At 49.8% G+C, this 21363-nt stretch overlaps 2 protein-coding genes across 2 annotated transcripts in view; both read left to right on the top strand.

Annotated features, from left to right (window-relative positions):
* The first annotated feature begins 1553 nt into the window (after window positions 1-1553).
* Window positions 1554-7340, top strand: AMBP (alpha-1-microglobulin/bikunin precursor). Its single transcript, XM_063409768.1, has 10 exons — window positions 1554-1709; window positions 2322-2464; window positions 2751-2827; window positions 3302-3415; window positions 4020-4121; window positions 4730-4767; window positions 5556-5634; window positions 5719-5886; window positions 6041-6217; window positions 7309-7340. Exons 1-10 carry the CDS (start codon window positions 1599-1601, stop codon window positions 7338-7340), a joined length of 1041 nt encoding a protein of 346 aa, XP_063265838.1. The 5' UTR covers window positions 1554-1598.
* A 990-nt stretch (window positions 7341-8330) lies between these two features.
* The window catches only part of RABL6 (RAB, member RAS oncogene family like 6), a 54796-nt gene continuing 41763 nt past the window's right edge, over window positions 8331-21363 (top strand). The window contains exons 1-3 of the mRNA XM_063409006.1: window positions 8331-8816; window positions 16053-16187; window positions 20978-21025. Of these exons, the coding sequence (XP_063265076.1) occupies window positions 8687-8816; window positions 16053-16187; window positions 20978-21025 (313 nt within the window). The 5' untranslated portion in view covers window positions 8331-8686. The remainder of the gene's footprint in view (window positions 8817-16052; window positions 16188-20977; window positions 21026-21363) is intronic.

The following is a 21363-nucleotide window of genomic DNA, read 5'->3' as shown; positions in this document are numbered from 1 at the left end:
ACCCACAGGACACAAGGCAGTGTCTTCTGAGGTTTCCCTGCTAACCATGTCCTCTTGCAAGTCATAGAATTCTAGACTGGTTTGGGTTGGAAGGGACATTAAAGCTCATTCAGTTCCACGCCCCTGACAGGGGCAGGGACATCTTCCACTATCCCAGGGTGCTCCAAGCCCTGTCCAACCTGGCCTTGGACATTTCCAGAAATGAGGCAGCACAGGCCTTCTGGGCAACCTGTGACAGGGCCTCCCCACTCTCACAGGGAACAATTTCTTCCTAATATCTAATATAAAGATCTCCTCGTTTAAAATAGTTGCCCCTTGTCCTATTACTCTCTGCCTGTGTACAAAGTCACCTTCCCTGTCTTTTACAAGCCTCCTCTAAGTACAGGTTTCCCCGGTGCCCCTTGCTGCAGGAAGAGGGTCCAGGAGAACCCCTCCACCCGCCCGTGGCTGCGGCGGGGCCGGAGCGGGGCTGTCATTCCTTACCGCCGGCTGCCACCTCGTGGTGGAGGGACCGGGACAACGGGGACCCTGCGTGGGGACCCTGGGGAGGGACTGGGGGCTTGGGGCTGGAGCCCAGGGTTTGCGGCGCCGGGGATGCTCCTCCAGAGAGAGTAGGCTGGGCGAGGAGGAGGGGGCTGCCGGAGGCGTCTGTGCCGCAGGTCAGTGCCTGCCTCGCGCTCCCGACACACCGGGATGCGGCAGGAAGGTCTGTTTGTGGACATGTCCAGGCTGTCTCTGCCAGTTCCACCCTACCACGCAGCCCCGTGCCCCGACAGCAGCACCTGCTGGTCCTTTTCCAAGGGTCCGTCAGTGAGGGAGTGGAGGGTGAAAGTTCGGCTGACTTCTGCCAGTGTGCCGCCAGCTCTGGCTCTTCTCCACAAATACTGGGCCATGGCCACCTGCAAGAGGCTCCTGCCCTTTGCTCTGTTTGCAGTTTCTATCGGGCTGTTTGGTTTCTGTTAATCATCCCACGAAGGCAAACACTGCTGGGAAGGATTGAGGATGGCCCAGCATTTCCTGCTCCTCCCAGCCCAGGGACCCTCGACTGTGGGATGGGTCACACCCAGCCAGATCCTGGATGCTGGCCATCTGCTTGGGACTTCCTGGAAGGGATCCAGAAGGGGAGCAGGAAACTCGGACTCTGTTCCCTATGGACACTGATTAGATAGCCTGGGGTAAGCACTGGGCATCCCTCAGTGCTCTCCTCACCATAGGGTCAGGCTGGTCCATCAGGGGTGGAGATCTTTGTAGGATGACAGAGCAGGAGTATGAATTGCAAGACAGAGTAAAGGAGAAAGACAGCTCCTGGCCCCATGGTGTAGGAACAGGCAAGGGTGAGGAGCTCAGCCTGGTGTAGCTGGGAGGGTGCTTGTCTCCACTCCTGCACCCCGCACAGCTCCCTGCAAATCCCTGCCACCACCAAGGGCAGTGGTGCTCCCCAGGCCGTACATCCCACCTCCCCCAGCAGCCCCCCCCCGCAGGCTGACTGGCCCCGCTGGCCCTGGTCTGAAGGTCACAGTGCTGCACAGTGTGGGCAGCGCAGAGTCCAGGATCCCACCGGAGTGCTGAGGCTCAGCAGCACTCTGAAGCCACCAGCCATGATTATTTGGGGTCTCCTTTCCCTCCTCCTCTTCACTGTGGCTCATGGAACCCCCATCGGAAATCAGGATGAAGATATCCAAGTGCAGGAGAATTTTGAAGCTGAGCAGGTAATGGGAGCTTGTGGTTCCTTAATTCTGGGGACAAAAGGGAGGGGGTAAGATTTCTTCCATTTTCCTCCAGGAAAAAAGGGCAATAATGCCCATGCCCATGCCAGGCTGTGCAGTACAAGCATTGGCAGTGTGACACTCTCTGGGTGCCCCTCAGGAGGTGCCTGCCTTGGGGGTGGCCTCATCCTGGCAAACCCCAGGCAGGGCAGCTGCAGTCCAAGTGCCAGGGCAGGTGAGTCCCGTGTAATATCTGTGGTTCAGCATGCAGGATTTCTGTACAATGCAGGCTGCCTGGGAGATCTCTCATAACTCACCCTGCCAGGCTTCATACAGCCCTGCACGTGTGCCCAAGTCTGGGTCTGACTGGTATACATGGGGGGATGCCAGCCTGATGCCTCCAGCCCTGCCTTGTAGTCAGGGAACCAAGGAAAATTCTGTTCAGTGCCCATACACTTTCGCAAATCCTGCAGCACCTCTGGCCTCTGCACCCTGCATCATCACCTCCCAGTTTCTCCCTGGGTCAGAAGTATTTCAACTCTGCATAAAACCAGGTGATGTCCCAGCTTGGTGAAGAGGGGTCACCGTGCAGACATCTCTCTCTTCTCCCTGCAGATGTACGGGAAGTGGTTTGACATCGCCATCGGCACGACCTGCAAATGGATGAAGAACTACAAGGAGAAGTTCAGCATGGGCACTCTGGTGCTGGGCCCTGGCCCCAGTGCTGACCAGATCAGCACTACCAGCACCAGGCTGCGGTATGGCACACTGCTGGGAGCACTGCTGGAGGTGCTTGAGCCTCCTCCAAAGCCACCTCATTCAGGGGTGTTCCCTCTCCCAGGGGCTGGGACACACAGGGGTTACTTGCTCTGTCTGGCATCTGAGCCCTGAGGAGGGGCTGGATTGGGCTCAAATACCCAATGCCTTGGGCAGCACAATTTCAGAGATCCTGCACCATGGCCTTGGTGCCCCAGACATGATTTTTGTGCCATAACCAGGGAAAACAATCCCTCCAAGTAGCTGATTGTTTTCTCCTCTCTCCAGGCAAGGTGACTGCACACAAGTCTCAGGGGAGTACCAGAAGACCAGCACCCCAGGCAAATACACCTACTACAACCCCAGTAAGTTGGGCTGAGGCATGGCTGGGAGATGGGGACCCGCTCTGGGGACAGCTGGCAGAGGTGGAAGGGGTTCAGAAAAGCAGGGCCACTACACAGTTTGGGTCATTTCCAGCCAAAATATAGAGTAAAGCTGCAGGGAAAGGGCTGTTTGAGCACTGTCCCTGCATAGCCACAGGATGATGAGATGTTGCAGCAGGTCACTCCTGTCCTCAGGGTCCCAGGCTGGGGCAGGGACCAACCACACTTCAGGAGTATTAGTGGTATCTCAGTTGTTTGCAGCTCTTGGTTTCCAACCTCTTCAGCTAAGAGACTGGTGAGCCTAAATGGAGTCATGGTTGTATCTGACTCTGCTTCCCAAAAATCATTTTTTTAATTAGATGCCTGATTTCAGTCCCCAGTTTTGGGACTGTCCTACACTGCTCCATCTCACTGTGAGGGGCAGGAATGACATCCCTGTGTTTCTGTCTCACCCAGAATGGGATATGTCTATCCAGTCTTATGTGCTCCGTACCAACTATGAAGAATATGCTGTCATTCTGATGGAGAAGAAAAGCAGTTTTGGTCCAAGTACCACCTTGAAGCTGTATGGTATGTCTGGCCATGGCACTTGATGGCAAGCAGGCTCTAGGGTGGACCAGTACAGCCCAAAAACACCACCCAAGGGTCTCTCATCTCCCTTGGCCTTAAGGGATCTGACCATGGGCTTTGAAAATGATGGCTTAGATCAGCTCATCTTTGGCATGGCAGAGTCTCATGACTCCATGAGACCTCATCAGGCACTGAACATCCAAACCAGCAAGGTGTTTGGGATGAAGGTGGTGATATCTGCTTAGAGGAAACACAGCCCAGAAGTGGGAGGAGATGCTGTCTCCCATGATTAAGAAACATTAAACCCACTTTTCCAAGCCCTTGGTCAAGACTGGTTAAGGACAACAGGCTGCCTAGGGAAGCAGTGACATCACTGTGCCTGGAAGAGTTCTAAAAACATGTAGATATGGGGCTTAGGTACATATTTTAGGGTGGACATAGCAGTGCTGGGTCAATGGATGGGCTCGATCTTTGCTTCCCTGATTCTATATTGGGAAGGATCAGGAGGCTGGTGTTGCACCTGCCTGCAGCCACCTGAGCTTGGTGGGTGCTTGGGGGCTGCACTTCTGCACCAACTCTGCTCACAGCTCATTCTTTTTCCCAGGGAGGAGTCCGCAGCTGCGGGAGGACCTCATTGAATCTTTCCATCAGCTCGCTCTGGAAATGGGCATCCCCGAAGACTCCATCTTCATCCTGGCCAACAGAGGTAACCTCCCATGGGGCATGTGCCTTTCATGCTGCCAGAGCACTCCAGCTGCTCCTTCTGGGTCTGCCAAGCTGGGGAGATGGGGGATGGTCAGGAGGGAGGGAGGAGAGACAAATGCTTTGGTAGCATGGGATGAAAAGGAAATAAGACCATGTATCAGTCAGGATTTCACCAGAGAAATCAGCTTCCAGTCAGAGGGGTCTGTGCTGGGCTGTCAGGTCAATGCAACCACACCACTGTGCTGGGATGAGGGCATGGGACACTTGGTGTCTGGTCCCCAGGCTGGGTGCTGCCAGCACCTGGCTCCTTGCTCAGTCTGCAGTTCTGAAGGGGCTAGTGTGATGGACAGGGTGTGTATATTGTGTGTGGGGGGGGGGTGTGCAGGATTTTGGGGATCTAGGGGGGTGTGGGGATTTCAGGGAGATGGAGGGAGGTATGGACATTTTAGAATGGTGCTTCTGTGAGTGGGGAAGAAATGTTGGGTGGAACTAGGAGGCTGTCCCCTTGCCCAGGGTCCTGCATGCGCACAGTGCTGGACTCACTGAGGTGAGTTTGTCAGGACACCTCCCCTCTCACACTGCTCATCTTCTCTCCTCCTCCTGGGCCAGGTGAATGTGTTCCTCAGGAGACTGAAAATGCTCCCCAGGTGAGTGGGCCAGCTGGGACCTTCTGAAGTGGATCAAGGCCAGAGACATCCCTTCCAAGCCAAACTCACTGGAGTCCAGGGAGACAGCTCCATGGGCAGGATATGTTGTTTGGGCAGTGGCTCCACTGACTATGCTGGGAGTTGCTCTTCCACCTCTGCTGATAGGCTTTGTCTGCAAGTATGGGGTCAAGGCAGGTGCAGGCTGCCGGGGGAGGGTCCTGGTGGCCAGTTGGGCACAAGAACTTATGTCCAAGTGGAAGTCTTTCCTACTCTGATTTTTTAGCAGTGTGAAGGTTGCTGGTGTTTCCTTGCTCCTTGACTGTTTGTGTGTCCCAGCCAGGCTGTAGGCCCCTTCTCCAGGGGCTTAGCACCCACTGGTCCTTCAACTTCCATCACTCACCACCTCCCAGCCTCTCAGGGTTGAGTGTTGAAAGATTTTCCAGGGGGAAAGGAACTTTCATAGGAGAAACAACCCAGTTGACTCAAGAGCAGGTAACACACCATTGAGGCACATCCCCAGCATGGGGCATGACTTCAGCACTTTGAGTGTCTTTATCCACAACCTGGGATTGTGGACCCCACCCTGGAATAGCACAGGGCTGGGAAGATCATGAGATGTGGAGGGATCATAGCCTGCAGACCAAGATCAGTGACTGGAGACGTGGGAGCACAGAGGAGGGTTGGAGCCTGAGGTGCCCCTCACACCGCCCACCGTGAGGGCAATGGGGTGGGCAGCATGAATCAGAGGCAGGGACTGATGGCAGCTCTGTGTTTCCTTACTGATGCAGAGGGCACGGAGAGCAGTCCTGCCCCTGGAGGAGGGCTCAGCTGCAGGACCCCTGCCCACTTACATTGGCAATAAGGAAGGTAGGTCCCAGGGGATGGGGCTGCATCAGGACCCCCCAGCCTGCACTCCCATTTGCTAGTGACCCATGGTCTGCTGGTCCACAGACTCATGCCGGCTGAGCCGGGACCCCGGACCCTGCAGTGGGATGCTCTCCCGCTTCTTCTACAACTCCTCCTCCATGGCCTGTGAAATTTTCCTCTATGGAGGCTGTCTGGGCAATGGCAACAACTTCTACTCAGAAAAGGAGTGTCTGCAGGCATGCCGGACAGAGGGTGAGAATCCCAGCCAGGCCGGGGCACTGGAGGTGCCTTTGCTGAGGCATCACAAAGGATCTGAGCATTGCCTTGAGTGCCACGTGTCTGGCATCCATGTGGGAGGTGTGGGGGTCCCTGGACCCTCCGCCTCATGCAGCTCCTGTCCCTGCAGCTGCCTGCAGGCTGCCCATTGTCCCGGGTCCCTGCCAGACACTGGTGTCACGCTGGGCCTTTGATGCAGCCCAGGGCAAGTGCATCACCTTCAGCTATGGGGGCTGCAAGGGCAACGGAAACCAGTTCTACTCGGAGAAGGAGTGCAAGGAGTACTGCGGGGCTCCTCAGCTGGCAGGTATTCCCCCTTGGCCCCCCAGCCCAGGGCAGCAGCCTGCACCACCTCCTGTCCTGCACTAGGTCTACCTGGGGTGGGGACAGGGCTGTCCTGGTTCTGGTTGGGTCTGTCCTGACTCTGGATGGGTCCAGGATGGGTCCATTGTGGGCCTGGGATGGGTTTGTCATGGGTTCAGGGTCAGTCTGGCTCTGTAATGGGTCTAGATTGGTTTTGTACTCTGCCTGGGATGGGTCATTCAGGATGGACCCAGGATGGGTGTGTCCTTGGGCTGGGGTCAGTTTGTCATGGGTCCATGATGGGTGTGGGATGGTTTTGTGTTGTGCCTAGGGTACAGCTGTCCTGGGTAGGGGATACAGCCTGCAGACACACAGATACCTGCATACAGTATGGCACAGTGAGGCTGGCAGGCTGCAGACACACTGAGCCCATGACTGAACTTCAGTGGTCTTGATGAGAGAGAGAATGTCCCCAGGCAGGTTGGGGTGCAGTGGGGAGCAGTGGAGGCAGCAGCCCCTGGGCTGAAAGATTTGGAGGGGTGGGAACCCTGACATCAACTAAGTACCAACCCAGAGGTTGGCTCCCTGTCAGAGGTATGACACTTGCCAGGCCCCCCAGCTCCAGCCAGTGCAGGGGTTTTCATACTGAACCTCCTTGGGAGGCACAACAGGCACTGCTCAGCCCTCAGGGGAAGTGATGACCAGGTTGTCAGGAGTGTAGCAGGGAAAACCTTCCTGCAGAGAGGGGTGACTGAGGCGTCTTCCACCATATCCAGCCCTGTGCGAGCCTGTTCCCAGAAGGGCAGGAGCTGGGGACTTGGTCTGACCCCACAGATGGCAGATGGAGCCTGTCGTAGGGCAGAACCCATCTTATATAATCCCTGCCAGCAATATAAAGTACCTTAATGCCACCATGGCAAGTGGTGGGATACAAAGTGCAGGACAACATGGATATGCACACATGGTCTAGGCTGCTGTCCTCACCTATCACTGCTGGCAGGGACAAAGTAGGAAGCAGCAACCATCATCTGTGACTGCAGGGTGATGAGGGGTCTGGAGGTCTGTCCATCACCTGCTGTGTCTCTCCACTTGCAGAGGACGAGGAGTTCCTGCATCTCTCAAACTGATGCAGGCAGAGGATGAGGGGCAGGCACCCAGCACCAGAGTCCTGCAGGACGGTGCTGGCAGTTGTGGCAGCACAGGAGATACCTCCTGCAATAAATGTCTCTCATGTGACCAAGGAGCCCAGTGTCGATCCTAAAGCCGCTGGGGAGCGGGGTGAGGGGCACAGGAGGGGCAGGGGATGCTGTGGGGTCCTCTCTGGCCTCCCTGGCGGGTGTCCCCACCTCTGTGGGTTATTAGGTTATCCCCACTGAGTCTCTGACCCGTCCTCAGGCCGCTGCCCTCTCCCACACAGGGCCAGGGTGGCCGGTGGGGCACCGAGAGGCTCAGGGGTCCTGCTGGAGGGGTCCGGCGCCCATTTCCCAGGGGTGGGGGTGGGCTGCCGGGAAGGGGACAGCAAGGGAGGGTAGTGTCTGCTCCTCCATGAAGGTGAAGGATTGCATTTGGCCCGGAGTCACGGTGGGACCGGGAGACCGGTGTGTGGCTGAGAAGGTGGGCACGGGGAGGGGGGGGGCAATCACGGGGAGTTATATAGGGTTTGCAGCATGAGATTACGGTGTGGCAGAGAGGACCCTGAGGGGTCATAGAAGAGTTAGGAGGCTATGAGGGTCACGGGAAAATGGGGCTGGCATAGGAGCGGACGACACGGGTTATGGTAGTCCCAGATATTGGGGGTTAGGGGTCCCAGGAAGGGATTAGAGGTGTTTTGAGGGTGGTCCCAGGGATGGTGCGGTGGCCTCATGAGAGGTTATGGGAGTCACGGGTGGGGGGCTGTGAAGCTGCCAAGGGGGGATTGAGAATTCTTGGGGGGCTGTGGCGGTCCCAGGAGGGCACGGCCGTGGTTATGGGGGTCACGCTGAGGGGGTCTCGGGCGAGTTGGGCTACACTCGGCCTTCGAAGGGGCCACGGGAAGATTCACAGGGATCCCCGAGGCAACCGCGCTACGCGCCCTTCTGTCCCCCGCCGGCCCCCGTACCCGCGCCGCGCGTGCCCCGGCCCGCCGCGGTGAGGCGGAAGAGCTAAGATGGCGGCGGCGGGAACCGCGCACCGCCCCCGCTCCCCACGCCCGGCCCCCGGCACTGGCCCCCGGCGGGGCTGAGCGGCCCGGCCCCACCGCCCCGCGCCGTTCCCTGTCATCAGGTCCACTGCCCCGCGCCGGGACATGCCCCGATAGTGTCTCCCTTCCCCTCGTGCAGCTTCCTCCTGCCGGGCCGGGTCCGCACACCTCCGCCCCGCATGGCCAGGCCGGCCCCGCCGCAGCCCTGAGCCGCCCCGTGCCTCCGCCGCGGCCGCCCGGCCCCTCAGCCCGCGCTTGGCGCGTTCCTTGGGGTGCCGGTGTGGGACCACGAAGATGTTCTCCGCCCTGAAGAAGCTGGTGGGCTCGGACCAGGCTGCGGTCCGCGACAAAAACATCCCTGCGGGGCTGCAGTCCATGAACCAGGCGCTGCAGAGGAGGTTTGCCAAGGGAGTCCAATATAACAGTGAGTCGGAGCGCTGGGCTGGGTCGGCTCGGCCAGCCCGGGGGGAGGCGGGTGGGCCTGTCTGGCGCCCCGTGGGGTGCCCGGGGACCGCAGAGGATCTGGGAGTGCGTGTGCTTTCTTTGTGCAGGTTGGTGTTTTTATCCGTATTTGCTCAAAGCCAAGTGTGGAATTAAATGTTGGAGCTTGTGGGAGGAGCGAGAGATGGGAAACTTTTCGCTTTCGGTGTAGGATTCGGGACCCGCGGTGCAGCAGCGTCCCTGAGCGCTGCCTGCCGGCTGTGGCACAGGAGAGAATGTACATCGGTTTCTGTCTGTTCGAGCATCCAGAGGGTAACTCCCCTGAGTGCGTGGGTGACCTTCCCTGCAGCGCAGGGTAATGGTGTTTATAATCAAGCTGTAGTGGTTGTATGATAAAAGTATATTGAAAAGGACTTTAATAAAAGATGGACAGTGAATACTTCTGTGTGCCCTTGGTACATCATTTCACCCTGACTGCCTTTTCTGCAACTGATACATTTGCTCTTTTCTTGAGGAACCTTTTCAGAATTCTTTTCCTCTCAGTGTTGAGACTTAGGGCCGCATTTTTCCCTTGGAGCTCAGTAAAAGTGATTCCTAATACTGTGTTTCAGGAGGGCACTTCAAGTATGTGAAATATGTCCTAAAGTAACAATTGTGAGACAGGGACAGCAGTTATGTCATTCCTGCTGAAAACAGAGCTGGTTCCAGAGAGTGCTGCGAGTAGCAGCTCATCTACGTGGATCCAGGCCGGCAGGAGAGGCAGATTGCAGAAAGCTGAGAGATTGGCAGGTGGGGAAAAGACTGATTTGTAAACGTGGCATTGGATAATTTCTGTAAAGGCACACGTGTTGGATTAATAGAGCTTCTGTTGGATCTTGGTCTGAAACTGAATGTGATGGAGTAGTTACATTTGGATTTTGGGGTCTTTTTTTCTTTGTTTAATATTATGGAGGTTGGCTATGCTTTGGGACTGAGGTTTTGAAGTGCTCTGCTTTGTTAGAGAGAGCATTTGGTGCCTTTATCCATAGCGCATCTGCAGATATGCCAATGCTGTTTAATCTATAAAATTAGTGTCCTAGCAAGCAGTCCTGAATGTGAAAAGCAGCAGTGTGATTGTTGAGACCAGATTTCCAGCGAAAGATGGGGTTGAGAATGAAGGTGCTGCCTTAGAACACAGCACTGCATCCTTAAACATGTACTGGAGATCTGCTGGTCTCAGACTGTTGGTTTGTGCAGAGGCTTCACGTGTCCTCAGCCCACAAGACCTGCATGCTGCACGGGCAGCTGAGTGCCAGAGATCAGGTAGCTAATACCAGCTTGTGAATTATGTAAGAGCCAGGAGCTGACTTCTCAGACAGGGAAGGTTTGTGCTGTGGCCAGAAGGGATCAGCTGCATCCTGCTGGCACAGGATGGGACCAGCTCTGCTCCATGGTGCCTGCATTATGCCAGACCTGGTGGATGAGCACCTGCCTGCGATTCTTTTAAGGCCAAAAATGCTAACTGTAGCTTTACTGGTTTTTGCCATATTAGTGAAAGCCTTAGGAAGGTTTTCGGTTTGTGCTCTGTCTTACCAGGATTTGTGTTCTAGTTACTGCTCTATAACTGAAAAGTGCAGCTTTCTGGCACTGCCTTAAGGCAAGCTTTCCAGTCTCCATAGTAACTCTTCCCAGCAATACTGTTACATAATATTTATAGGAGATACAGGCTGGCTTACCAAAGGGCTTCCAGGTACCCCCCCCCAGCAATGGCACTGGGGAGATGGGGGAACGTTCCAGCCTGGTGAGGTGATGTCAGTTGAAGGTGGGCTGTGAAGGAGTGTCATTACAAGGGCCATTGCTCAGGAAGGACAGAACTGCAAATCCTGTGCATTGCCAATTCCCCTTTCTTACCAAATTCCTGACATTCAGCCGAGGAGTGCAGGATGTGGTTTGGAGCCACTGTTAGCACACAAAGATCTTTACAGCTTCTCTGTTTCCCTGAAACTGTCTAAACCTAAACCAAAGGGCGCTGTGATTTGTTTTACAGAAAAGTTTCTTTGCTGCATTAGACCACTACAGATCCAGAGTGAAGCCTACTTCCTTCCCAGAAATATACTTAGTGTATAGGTTAGGTTGAGAATACCTTGAGTTGTTCGCTGATAAAGCAGGCTGGGACACAGGCCTTGTACCTGCCTCTGGGTGCCTCCCTGGGCTCAGAGCAGCCCCTGCTGTGCCAGCCCTGGGTCTCTCAGGTACATTTTTTGACAGATAGCCCTGTGTTTGAGGTGATGCTGAAGGCTGTGAAGTGTTTTAATGTCACTGATGGTTACAGAGCCTGGGTAGAATAGAGCACTAAGTTGAACCCAAATGATTTCTTTTGATGGTCCCTCTCCTACACGGTCAACATCTCAAAAGGAAGAGCATTACAGGGTGGGAAGGTTTAGATTTCTAATGAAATTATGAGAGCAGAGACCAGTATCAGCCTTTGGCAGCAATCATGTCCTTTGCTTGGGACATTCTATTGTAAAACAAAAGCATTTCCATACTGCATTCCAGCACACGCACACTCTGTTCCATCTGTATGGAGCTGCTGTGGTTCGCATCCAGTTAACACCAGATTTCCCTCAGCACTCAGAAAGCACAGAGCTGAAAATGACATGAAAATGCCATGTGTGTCATGGCTGGAATGTTTATAAGGGATCATGACTCTAGGGGTGGGGAGCCAGTCTTTGTGAAAACTTGCTCGTTTTCCTGCTTGGGATACCCTGGATCAGGCGTGCTACATGGCTGTTCCAAGGGCTGTGCTGGCCCTGTGAGGGAGTGTGGCAAGAGCAAGTAAGAGGAAGTGGCTCTCATGCCTTTGGCAGCAGTGCTTGTTTGAACAAATGACAAGAGTGGTTGCAGAATGTAATTTTGAGTACCAGGGTCCTCAAATATGACCGTTTATGTAAGGCAGTGATGGGCAAACAATGGTCCTGGGATCTGCTGATCAGGAACAAAAGACATGGAGGTGCCAAATGTTCATTCATTCTGATCCCCAGACATAGAACCCTTGCTCTGGGCTTTACACATTGCATGCAGTGTATCACTTGACAAACCCCACTGCTATGTGTTCCTGGAGCACAGGCTGAACAGTCATCTCTGCTAGGATACCAAAGTCAGTAGCTCCAAGAATTCCCCCCACTCCCTCTCCTTATTAATTTTTCTGCCTAACATATTCCTTAAAAGACAAAACTTAACTAATACTATGTACCTTTTTAGTAAGCATTATAGTCCTTCTTTTGTGTTGCTTTAAAGTTGTAGTTCCCAGACTCATTGTTAAGTATTTTCATTCAGCACAACTCCCAAAAGGAAGGCTTCTCCTCTTCCTGCCACTTCCCACCTTCTCTTGTTTTCTGCTAGGTTTTCTCACACATAGGTGTTTGTGCAGCACGTGCCAGCCCTGCTTTGCCTCCTGCTGGCCTGTGCCCATGGGAAGTGTGCTTGGGAGGGAGTCTGTAGAGCAGGTAGTGCTGCTTTTTGCAGCAGAACAAAGCATTTCAGTTGAAATCCCAAAGACCATAATGAGCGTAAGGTTATGACTCTCTCACTGGGGTTAATAGTTTCAGGATCTTTGCTGCAGGGTCCTGGAGGAATGTGGGCAAAGCTGGGAATTCCTGATTTCTAGTTCTGAGTTGGTCTCAGACCTGTTCTCTGGGCCTGTATCATCACTGCTCTGCTTTCATTTCCCCATCTGGAGAATGGAAATCCCTCTGTTTTTCCGGATGCAGTGACAATATGAATAAAGTGATTTGTTTAGCTTTTTCCTTGCCTCTTGATCTATTCGCTGTCCCTACTGTTCTTCCCACAGATAATTCTCCTGTCTTTGCTACAAACCTCTGGCTGTTTGCAGTAAGTACTGATTTAACTTCAAATCAAAATAAGGCAACAGTTTTACTTGATAGCATTAACCTCACCTATAATTACTGTTCCTCTTTCCACGTTCAGCCACAGCCCAGGCCTATGATACACCAGCCTGGCTGTGCTTGGAAGCTCATTCAGGCCTTCCTGCCTTGCAGGTACCTGTCACTGAGCACACCTGCCCCAGTCAAAGTCGCAAATACAGACTTTGCCTTGCAAAAAGCAATTTGTGTCACCTGCCTTCTTCCTGTTCTGTTTTTAAAGACTTTTTTCTTTCTTCAGGGAAAGAGTCAGTGAGAACTTGTACACTATGTAGGAGAAGAGAGATCCTAATGGAGAGTGCTGGAGCTGGAAGGGGCCCTTGGACCTGCTCAGACTGAGTGTGTGGTGCCACAAGCACCTTGCACTGATCTAAACATGAGCTGATTAGGGATGGGGGGATTCCCTTCCACTCCAGCCATGCTTCTCAGGTGCTGCTCAGGCTGCTCATTCAGCTGGGCACTGGAGATAGGGAAGAAGCTTAAAATAGATAATTTTGAGGTTATTTATCAGCCATTTAAGTTTCTTGATCCAGCTCCATGTTTAAGTGCATAAAAAATGATGTTGGCGTGAGGTAAGACTGTCCCTTCTGGACAGAGCTCACAACCACATCACCTGGTGGTGATCCTGAAAGTGCATCTTGAGAGCAGCCTGACTGTTTAAGGAGGGGTCTATTTGTCCCTTAAACTCACTGTTTTAGTATCTCATGCTGCATTTTGGGGAAGGGGAAGTGGGGGGGTTGGGATATGTATTTGAACATTTTAGGGCAGGCAGTGACAGCATTTGAAGAGATTTGGGGTTGAAAGGGGATAAATGGAGTCTCATTCTGCCTGTGCTGTGGACTGGCTTCATGTTTCCAGAAAATCAAAGGGGTGTTCTGTCGATTGTTTTACCATCTGTAAGTAGGAAATAATCATGCACAAGGTGACAAGAAATGCAGTAACTGGTTTGCTATGTCTGTAGAGATGCGCTGGGACCTTTAAGTGAAGTCAGTCTGTAAATACTGTGTTCATTTTTCCTTTGTTATCTTGATGTGGTAAATAATTTTGAAAAAGAATAAACAGCTCTGAAAAAGAATAAACCTCTGTGTACTACAACAAAAGCACACTGGAGCTGCAGCAAGACAGAATTCTTCCGCAGACTTTGTGTGCTTTATCTTCAAGTTGACTTCTTCAGCTCTTCTCTGAAATGCCTGCAGCAGCTCCTGAACTTCAGCAGAAGATAGCCTTCTGTCTCAGATCTCCTTGCCCAAATGATGATGCACAAACTAATGCTAATCACCTGACTGCCATTAGATGTCTCTGAGGTGGCCCATGTTCCAGGGGATCATAGCTCCAAATCAAACCACAAGAATAAAAATTCAGTTTGGTCAGCTCATGTTTTCCAGTAGCCTTGTGGTTGCCAGTAAAAACAAAGGTGGCATTAAGAAAAAATTTCCACATTGTAACAGAAAATTTAGAAAATAATAGGTAAAGTTTTCAGAAAGAGTAAGATAACATTTGCATTGAGTCTGGAAAGTTCATGATATTAATTACTACAATTTTTGATATTTTGGACGCTTACTTTCCTTGGAAGAGTTTGAAAGAGTTTCTGTCTAAACTGAAGCAACCAACACAAGGGCCTGGTGACAGGAGGCTGTAGCCAGGTGAGGGTCAGCCTCCTCTACTAAGTAACAAGTAACAGGAGGGGAAACAGCCTCAGGTTGTGCATGATGAGGTTTAGATTGGCTGTTAGGGAAAATTTCTTCACAGAAAGGGCTGTCCAGCCCTGGCACAGGCTGCTCAGGGCAGTGGTGGAGTCCTCATTCCTGAAGGGATTTAAAAACTACATGGATGTGGCACCTGGGGACATGGTTTACTGGTGGTCTTGCTGAGGGAATGTTGGAATAGTTGATCCTAAAGTTCCTTTCCAACTTAAACCATTCTGTGATTCGGTCCTCTCAAGGCACAAGAAGTGTTTGAGGAGAAAGGGAAATGATAGAGGAAGTAATGGAAGGAAGAACCTGGCAGAAAAGGCCAGCAAGGGAATAGGGTATGACAAAGTGGGAGTAAGGGCCAGGGAGAGGTAGAGAAGGCAGGAGGATGGGAGGTTGTTAAAAATGGGTGATTTGGATGACGTAAGGAATGAGTAGCAGCTGTACAAGCAAAAGTGGTCTAGGTATGATATTGTTCAAGTGCAGCAAAGGTAGATAGCAAAGTTCAGTCTGTTACCACATGTGTGAAACTTAAAGAAAATTGAGTTAGAACTGAGGTGGAATGAGTGACACAGAGACCCTCCTGTTGAGTTATAAGGCTCACCCTTTCTAAACTCCTGATGGAGTTTAGGTGCTTCTGGGCCCAATCTTAGTCTCAGACTTGGACTCATACAGTTTATGTCTAATGGAATTATCTATACAGAATTTATAATAATTAATACTGAGCCTCAGTTTCATTAGTATTAATTCCACATGCCATCAGTTCCTTACTGAGGATCTGTTGGGCGAGGCGGGATCTCTCATTCCCAGGTAAGGGACCTCAGACCTAGAGAGGTGTCCCAGTTGAAGGGGCGACTCACAGGCAGACAGTCCAGCCACAGTTTAGAAACAGTTTGGATTAGACTGCTGATCTGTCAGGGGTAAAAGGTCTCTGCGTTGAGGAGAAGCTTAGGAGTGTCCCAGCTTCCAGGGCCGTCCCCACCATGCAGCCACACCTGTGGGCACGGAGAGCTCAGAGAAGGCTCATCCTGTCTGTCATATTGATGGGATAGCATGGGGGTCATAGTCTGCATTCAACGGGAAGGGTGCACAGGAGGCTCCTTGTACTCACATCTTTCTTTGTTCCATGATAAACAAGTTTTGAAAAAACCACCTGGTATTCTTGTGTTAATCCATGGTTGGTGTGGTGTTCCAAGCTCATGTGCTCCAAATTGGCTGTGTCGCTGCTTCTCTCTGTCTTTCCTAGAGGAATTCTTGGTCCAGCCATGGCTCAGGCCTTTGCTTCCTTTAAAGCCTGAACCAAACTGCTGCTGGTTTGCTTAAGGGGTCAAGTGTGTCCATCACAGCACAGGCTCAGCTGTCTGGAGTTGTGCAGATTCTGAAGATTCAACCTTGCTGTTGGATCATTCTGCTGAGCTGGTGTGAGTTATTGAATAAACACTGATTTAAATGACTGAGGCTCATGTTTTCTAATGAACCCCATCATGCCTGTGTAGTATGGGAGACTAATTACATCTGAATAATGCTCGCAAAAAGTTAGCATGCTTTTTACAGCATTCTTCAAGTTGTTTTTAATCACTTTACTTGTCTGCTTGCTCTTTTCTCCAGTGAAAATTGTCATCCGAGGGGACAGGAACACTGGGAAAACCACACTCTGGCATCGACTGCAGGGAAAGAAATTTATTGAGGAATATATTCCAACTCAGGAGATCCAAGTCACCAGCATCCACTGGAATTACAAAAGTAAGATGGAAGAGGGTGGAGGAAGTTACAGTCATGGGACAGTGCCTTGGGGGAGGAAGTTCCACCGCAGCCTCATTTGCTCCTTTCTTCTCTTTCTGCTTAGAAGACAAAATGGTCTCTCATCACTCTTTCTATTTTATTATTCATTTTTTTTCAGTCATGTTTTTAATTTTGTCAGATGCTCTATGTTATAAGTGCTAAAGAATATGTCTTTGGAAGCCATAATCCAAAGGAAGTGTTTAATAGGTGGTCTAAAGTACTTGGAATCTTTGCAATATGCTTGATACGTTAATAAGGAGGGGTTGTTGTATAAATCACTCTGCTTTGGATGTTACTGTGTTGCCTGGAAGGAGATACATGGTGCAAACTGGATTTCAGTGATGAAAATATAAAGAGCATCTGGTGACTGGGGAAGATTTCAAAAATTATTGTAGTACTGTTAGCTCTAGCTGGCTTAGTGAAGCACAGAAATTCCAGTGCCTTTTTTAAGTTCTTGTTGCAGTCCTAGTGATCAGATGTGGTTTTAAGTTTTATTTTGCTGGTTGCAAGTGGCTGTGAAAGCCCTGCCTCCCACCTGGAGAAGACAGTGCAGGCACTGAAGTTGCATAAGGTTGTGATTCAACAGTGCATTAAGTCCAGCTTTCAGGATGTGATCAAGAATGCCACAGCCTTGTGGTATGAACCCCTGATTCAGTATGAAAGCACTCTGTAAGACTGAGTATACTGTACAAAAAAGATCAGCAGTTGTTTGTCATTTTCAGACATTTTCCACCTGCCTCATTCTGATCTTCTGTTGAATCAGGTACTGCCCACCTCCCAGCTGGGAGAACATCCTGTGCAAGTGGGGTGAGCATCAAATTGAGTGTTGTGACTGATTCATCACCAAATTTGAATTACTGTGATGCCCAAGTCTCATGATAATGCTCACAAAGCCACAGGATGTGTTCACTAACAGATCTTCTGAGGTCACACAGAGATATTTCACATCTGCAGCCAAACCTCTGGCATGGTGTATGTTAGCTGTGGCATCCTTCCCCTCACTCCTCTTCCTTTCTCTCAGGATGCCAGCACATCAGTTACTGAGGAATAAACACAGAGCTTACAAGTTGGATGGTGGAAACTATCTCCAAAGTCAAATTTGAATGCTTCAGCCCAGACAGACTTAGAGTAAGAAATAAAATTTCTCTTTACTAGATACCCAAGTGTAAGGAATGCACTAAGTGTTAGTTGTGGCTTTCTGCAGTATCATGGGTTAAAGCACCAGAGTTGAGTTTCCTCTCTGATGGGTGCAGGTAACAAAACACTTGTGTTGGATACAGCCTGGGAGTCTGGCATTAATTTTAGGAGGCTTCTTCATATCTAACTGTATCCACAAACAGGTACAAAATGTGTACATGCAAAAAGGTGTTTGGAGAAAGATCCAGTCATCTCACCTGTGTCTGCATTTCTTTCCCTGAGCCAAGGCTCAGACACTGCTTTTACAACACTGATGCAGTCCTGGGGTAGAAGATACCTACACCTGAGGCTGGCTTTGCTGTGTGCTGAGACCCACTGGTGTATAGGTTATTTCTAGGGCTCACTTCTGACCTTGGTATGCTGCGTTTCTATAGAGCTCCTTGGACAAAGCTGACATCAGTGTGTACAGATGCTGATGGACTTTTCTCAAGGTAAAGTGTTCCTGACCTTGTAAAACTATCAGCAAAGCTGTACCAGAAACTGCCTTTCATTTGTGTTCCTTTTACATTGTAAAAAACACTGTACTATTGTCTTAGTAATAATTGTGACTAACAGGAATTTTTCCATTGACTTCCTTAAGATACATTTCAAAAAGTAACCCCCATTTTAAAGACATTGTGAAATCTGTTTCCTGCTGTGAGACATTTCCATCCAAGACTGGTTATGTGGGCCCTCACAATACTTGGTTCAGGTCTAAATCCTGCCCTGTTGGCCAAATTAATCTGTAGAGGAAAAATAAAGTTTGTTTTTCCTATGTTCCTGCTCTCAGGCTACCTTGAATCAACATTGTGAGGTAGTTAGTGGCAAATATTTACAGATATTTATTAAATCACTGTCAAATATAGAAAGATTCTTACATTGGTCTTAGAAGAATTCCATTTTAGATGCAAAATGTAGCACCTTCAGAATTTTACACTGAAGGATTAATAAAGGTAGTGGAATCTGAGTTAATTCTTATTCAGAATGAGCAAAGTTGCTTTTCTGTGTCAGTTGTAATGGGTATTTATAATTTTTGTGTCCAAGTAAGAAATTAGCATTCCTGACCCTAAGGAACACTTTTTTTGATTTTACTGGTCACTAATTTTATTCTCTGTTTGGCAGCCTGCGAAAGGGAGTCTGAAATAAAAATTGGCAAATAATTATGCTCAGATCTTTGAATGCCTGAGGGATGGCAGAGTTGCTTTGCACTGTAGGATTTGTGATCCAGAGCATAGGAAGTGAATCCTGTCATTGAATGAGGGTAAAAAATGTCTGAGGGCCTGTGAGCTCCTGGTGATGAATCCACCCACAATGTGATAATTCTTATTTTTAAATGAGCTTTCTTGCAATTGGAGCCTTTTCATGGCTCTCCATAATTTTGTGGGAAAGAGTGTTCAGTTTACCACTGGCCATGGAGTATCTGGTCAAATAGCAGCTCAGGACAGCTCTTTGGAGTGCTTTGATCCGTGGTTTCTGCTAATCTAAGCTAGGGAGTTGAAAGGATAAATAGGCATTCTTTTTGCTGCCAGAGCTCCTTCGGGTGAGATGCTGCTGGGTATGAGTCACACACCAAAGCCAATGCAGCAGCACTAAAGCAATTATCCTCTTGCATGATCAGGATAATCAGGAATGACACTAATGATGAAAGGAAAGAACTTCCTTGCTATGAGCTAGCAGAAAAATGTGGAAATATGGTTTTCCTGGGTCTCATGCAGTCATTTTCTTTGAGAAATTCTGTCCTTCCCCTCAGCCAGAAGGGTCTAAAGCAGGTCTGTGAGGTGAGGGAATTCAGCTACCAGGACTGCTGCTGCTCAGCGGCGTGTCAGTTCTGTGGGAATTGCTCAGCAGGTGAACACATCCTAACTGAGGGTGTTTGGCTCCTGGGAAGGAGGTGGAGAGCTCAGGAGCAAAGTGCCAGTGCTAGGCCCTGGGTCACCCCAAGGGTGAGCCTTGTCACCCCAAGGGCTCACTCCTCTGAACTGTTAGTCCTGATATACTGCTTCACATGGCATTTCTGGAAAGAACAAGCAGCCTCTTGGGCTCCTCCTGAGCCCATGCAAAACTTGAGGTAGGCAAATATCTCCTACCCTTTTGCAGCAAGCCTTGATTGTGGAAAGGCACTGGGATTTCCTTGCCAACTGCAGGGCAGGAATCAGGGGCAGACCTCCAGTAGCTGATCTGTGTCACAGCACCTGCAGGGGCACAGGGAGAGCTCCTGCAGTGCCAGTGCCTGGGGGGAGGCCCTGGCTCAGCTGGGTGCCAGGTGAGTGATTCACAGGTTGGACTGTAGCCTACCTGGTTTGATTATTTGTAGAAATATTCAGGGACTGAGTTAATTAGTGGGGTGTAGTGGTTTGAGCAGAAGTTTTTGGAGTGCGGGTGCAGTACTCCTTGTGTGCTTTCAGTCTGAGGCACTGCATGGGCTGACCCGGGGGAGTCTCCTGTTCCTCCAGTGCCTCCTGCCAAGCTGGCACATGGGAAGATCAGCAGGAATTACTGTGAGGAAAGCAGAGGCTGATTTTGCCTCATGCATAAGTGTAAAAAAGGGTCTTTCTCCAGAAGCAAAGTATCAAAGTTTTCCTTTATTCATAATCTGTCTGCATAACATTTTGAAACATTTAATTAAGCCAAGAGTGAGTTCTGTATAGAAAATGCTTCTGATTTGATAATGACACTTAGATAAACTCTTGCCATCCTATGATGTTATTTTCTGCTCTGAGGCATTGTCCTCCTATTCCAGCTTTATGTTCAGAGCTGCTCCAAGTACAAGCTTTTACTTCAAAGCCTGTAACATTTCCAAAAAGCAGCTGTTTCTTGAAACAGCTTCCTGAAAATCAGACTACTTATTTGGATTCCATGGAAACATTGAACCATAGCTGCTCAACTTTCAGGCCACCTGAACATGAATTGGCTGCATATGGGTACCAGAAATCACTGGAGTTAGAATTCTGCATGTGTTGCTTCAGATTTTAGCAACTCAGATATATTTGCTGGTTATAATTTATTGATGTTGCAGCTCAATAGGAAGCAAAATTGTTAGTGAGAACTTATTTTTCACAAAATGCACCTGGAAATATGCAGAGAGAATGGATTTCTGTAGCTGTGGGATTGTCTGCACTGGCTATCATGTTTACATGGAAATGCCGTGATTAATCTTTTTCAAATGTGTGTATTCTTTTTGCCAGTTGTATGCCTTTTTTATAAACCAGACTTTATCCTCAAAATAAGATTCCTATCTTTTTTGAAAGGCTTTGTAAATCTCTGTATGTTATGAAAAGAGTCTACACTTACAACATGCTTCAAACCTGACATGAACCAGCAAGGAAATCCAGCCATCACTTATGTGACTAAGAGTATTCATGAAGTTCTTTAGACAGCATTGTTTTGGTGGACAGCTTGCACCTTCAACAGCTCGGTGCCTTCTTATGGTTGGGTTTTCTTCTTGCACAGAATTTGCTTTTCTTTTGACATTCCTATGCTTTGACATTCCTCCATGTTGGCTTTGGGTTGGGCTCTCTGAGTCATCGGTGTTTTACTGAAACCTTCTAACCCTTTGTATTCTATTGTGCTTCCAGCCACGGATGACATTGTGAAAGTTGAAGTCTGGGATGTAGTAGACAAAGGTAAGATTTATAACTTTCTTTCTAATGCAGATTCATTATTCTTTCTCAATTTTAATTAAAAACTTATATGGAATTCAGAAATACCTCCTTACTTCTGCTTTAAAAAAATCTGTATTTATTATATCACTTCCTGAAAGAATAAGGGAAGGAGAGGTGAGAGTGCTAGAACCCAGTACCTGGAATCTGAACTTCACATCAAAACCCAGTGTTCAGAAGCAGTTGTTCCACATCCTTACAACAGATGAAGTGCCTGCTGCTTTGTGTATTCCAATTGTCTGAGCTTTAGAATAAACTTCACCTTCTCCCCTTTATGGTTTCCTATATGTTTAGACAGATTC

Source organism: Prinia subflava, chromosome 12 (assembly GCF_021018805.1).
Source record: "Prinia subflava isolate CZ2003 ecotype Zambia chromosome 12, Cam_Psub_1.2, whole genome shotgun sequence".
NCBI lineage: Eukaryota > Metazoa > Chordata > Aves > Passeriformes > Cisticolidae > Prinia > Prinia subflava.
Note: the sequence above shows the minus strand (reverse complement) of the source record. Positions and strands in the feature narration are given on the sequence as shown.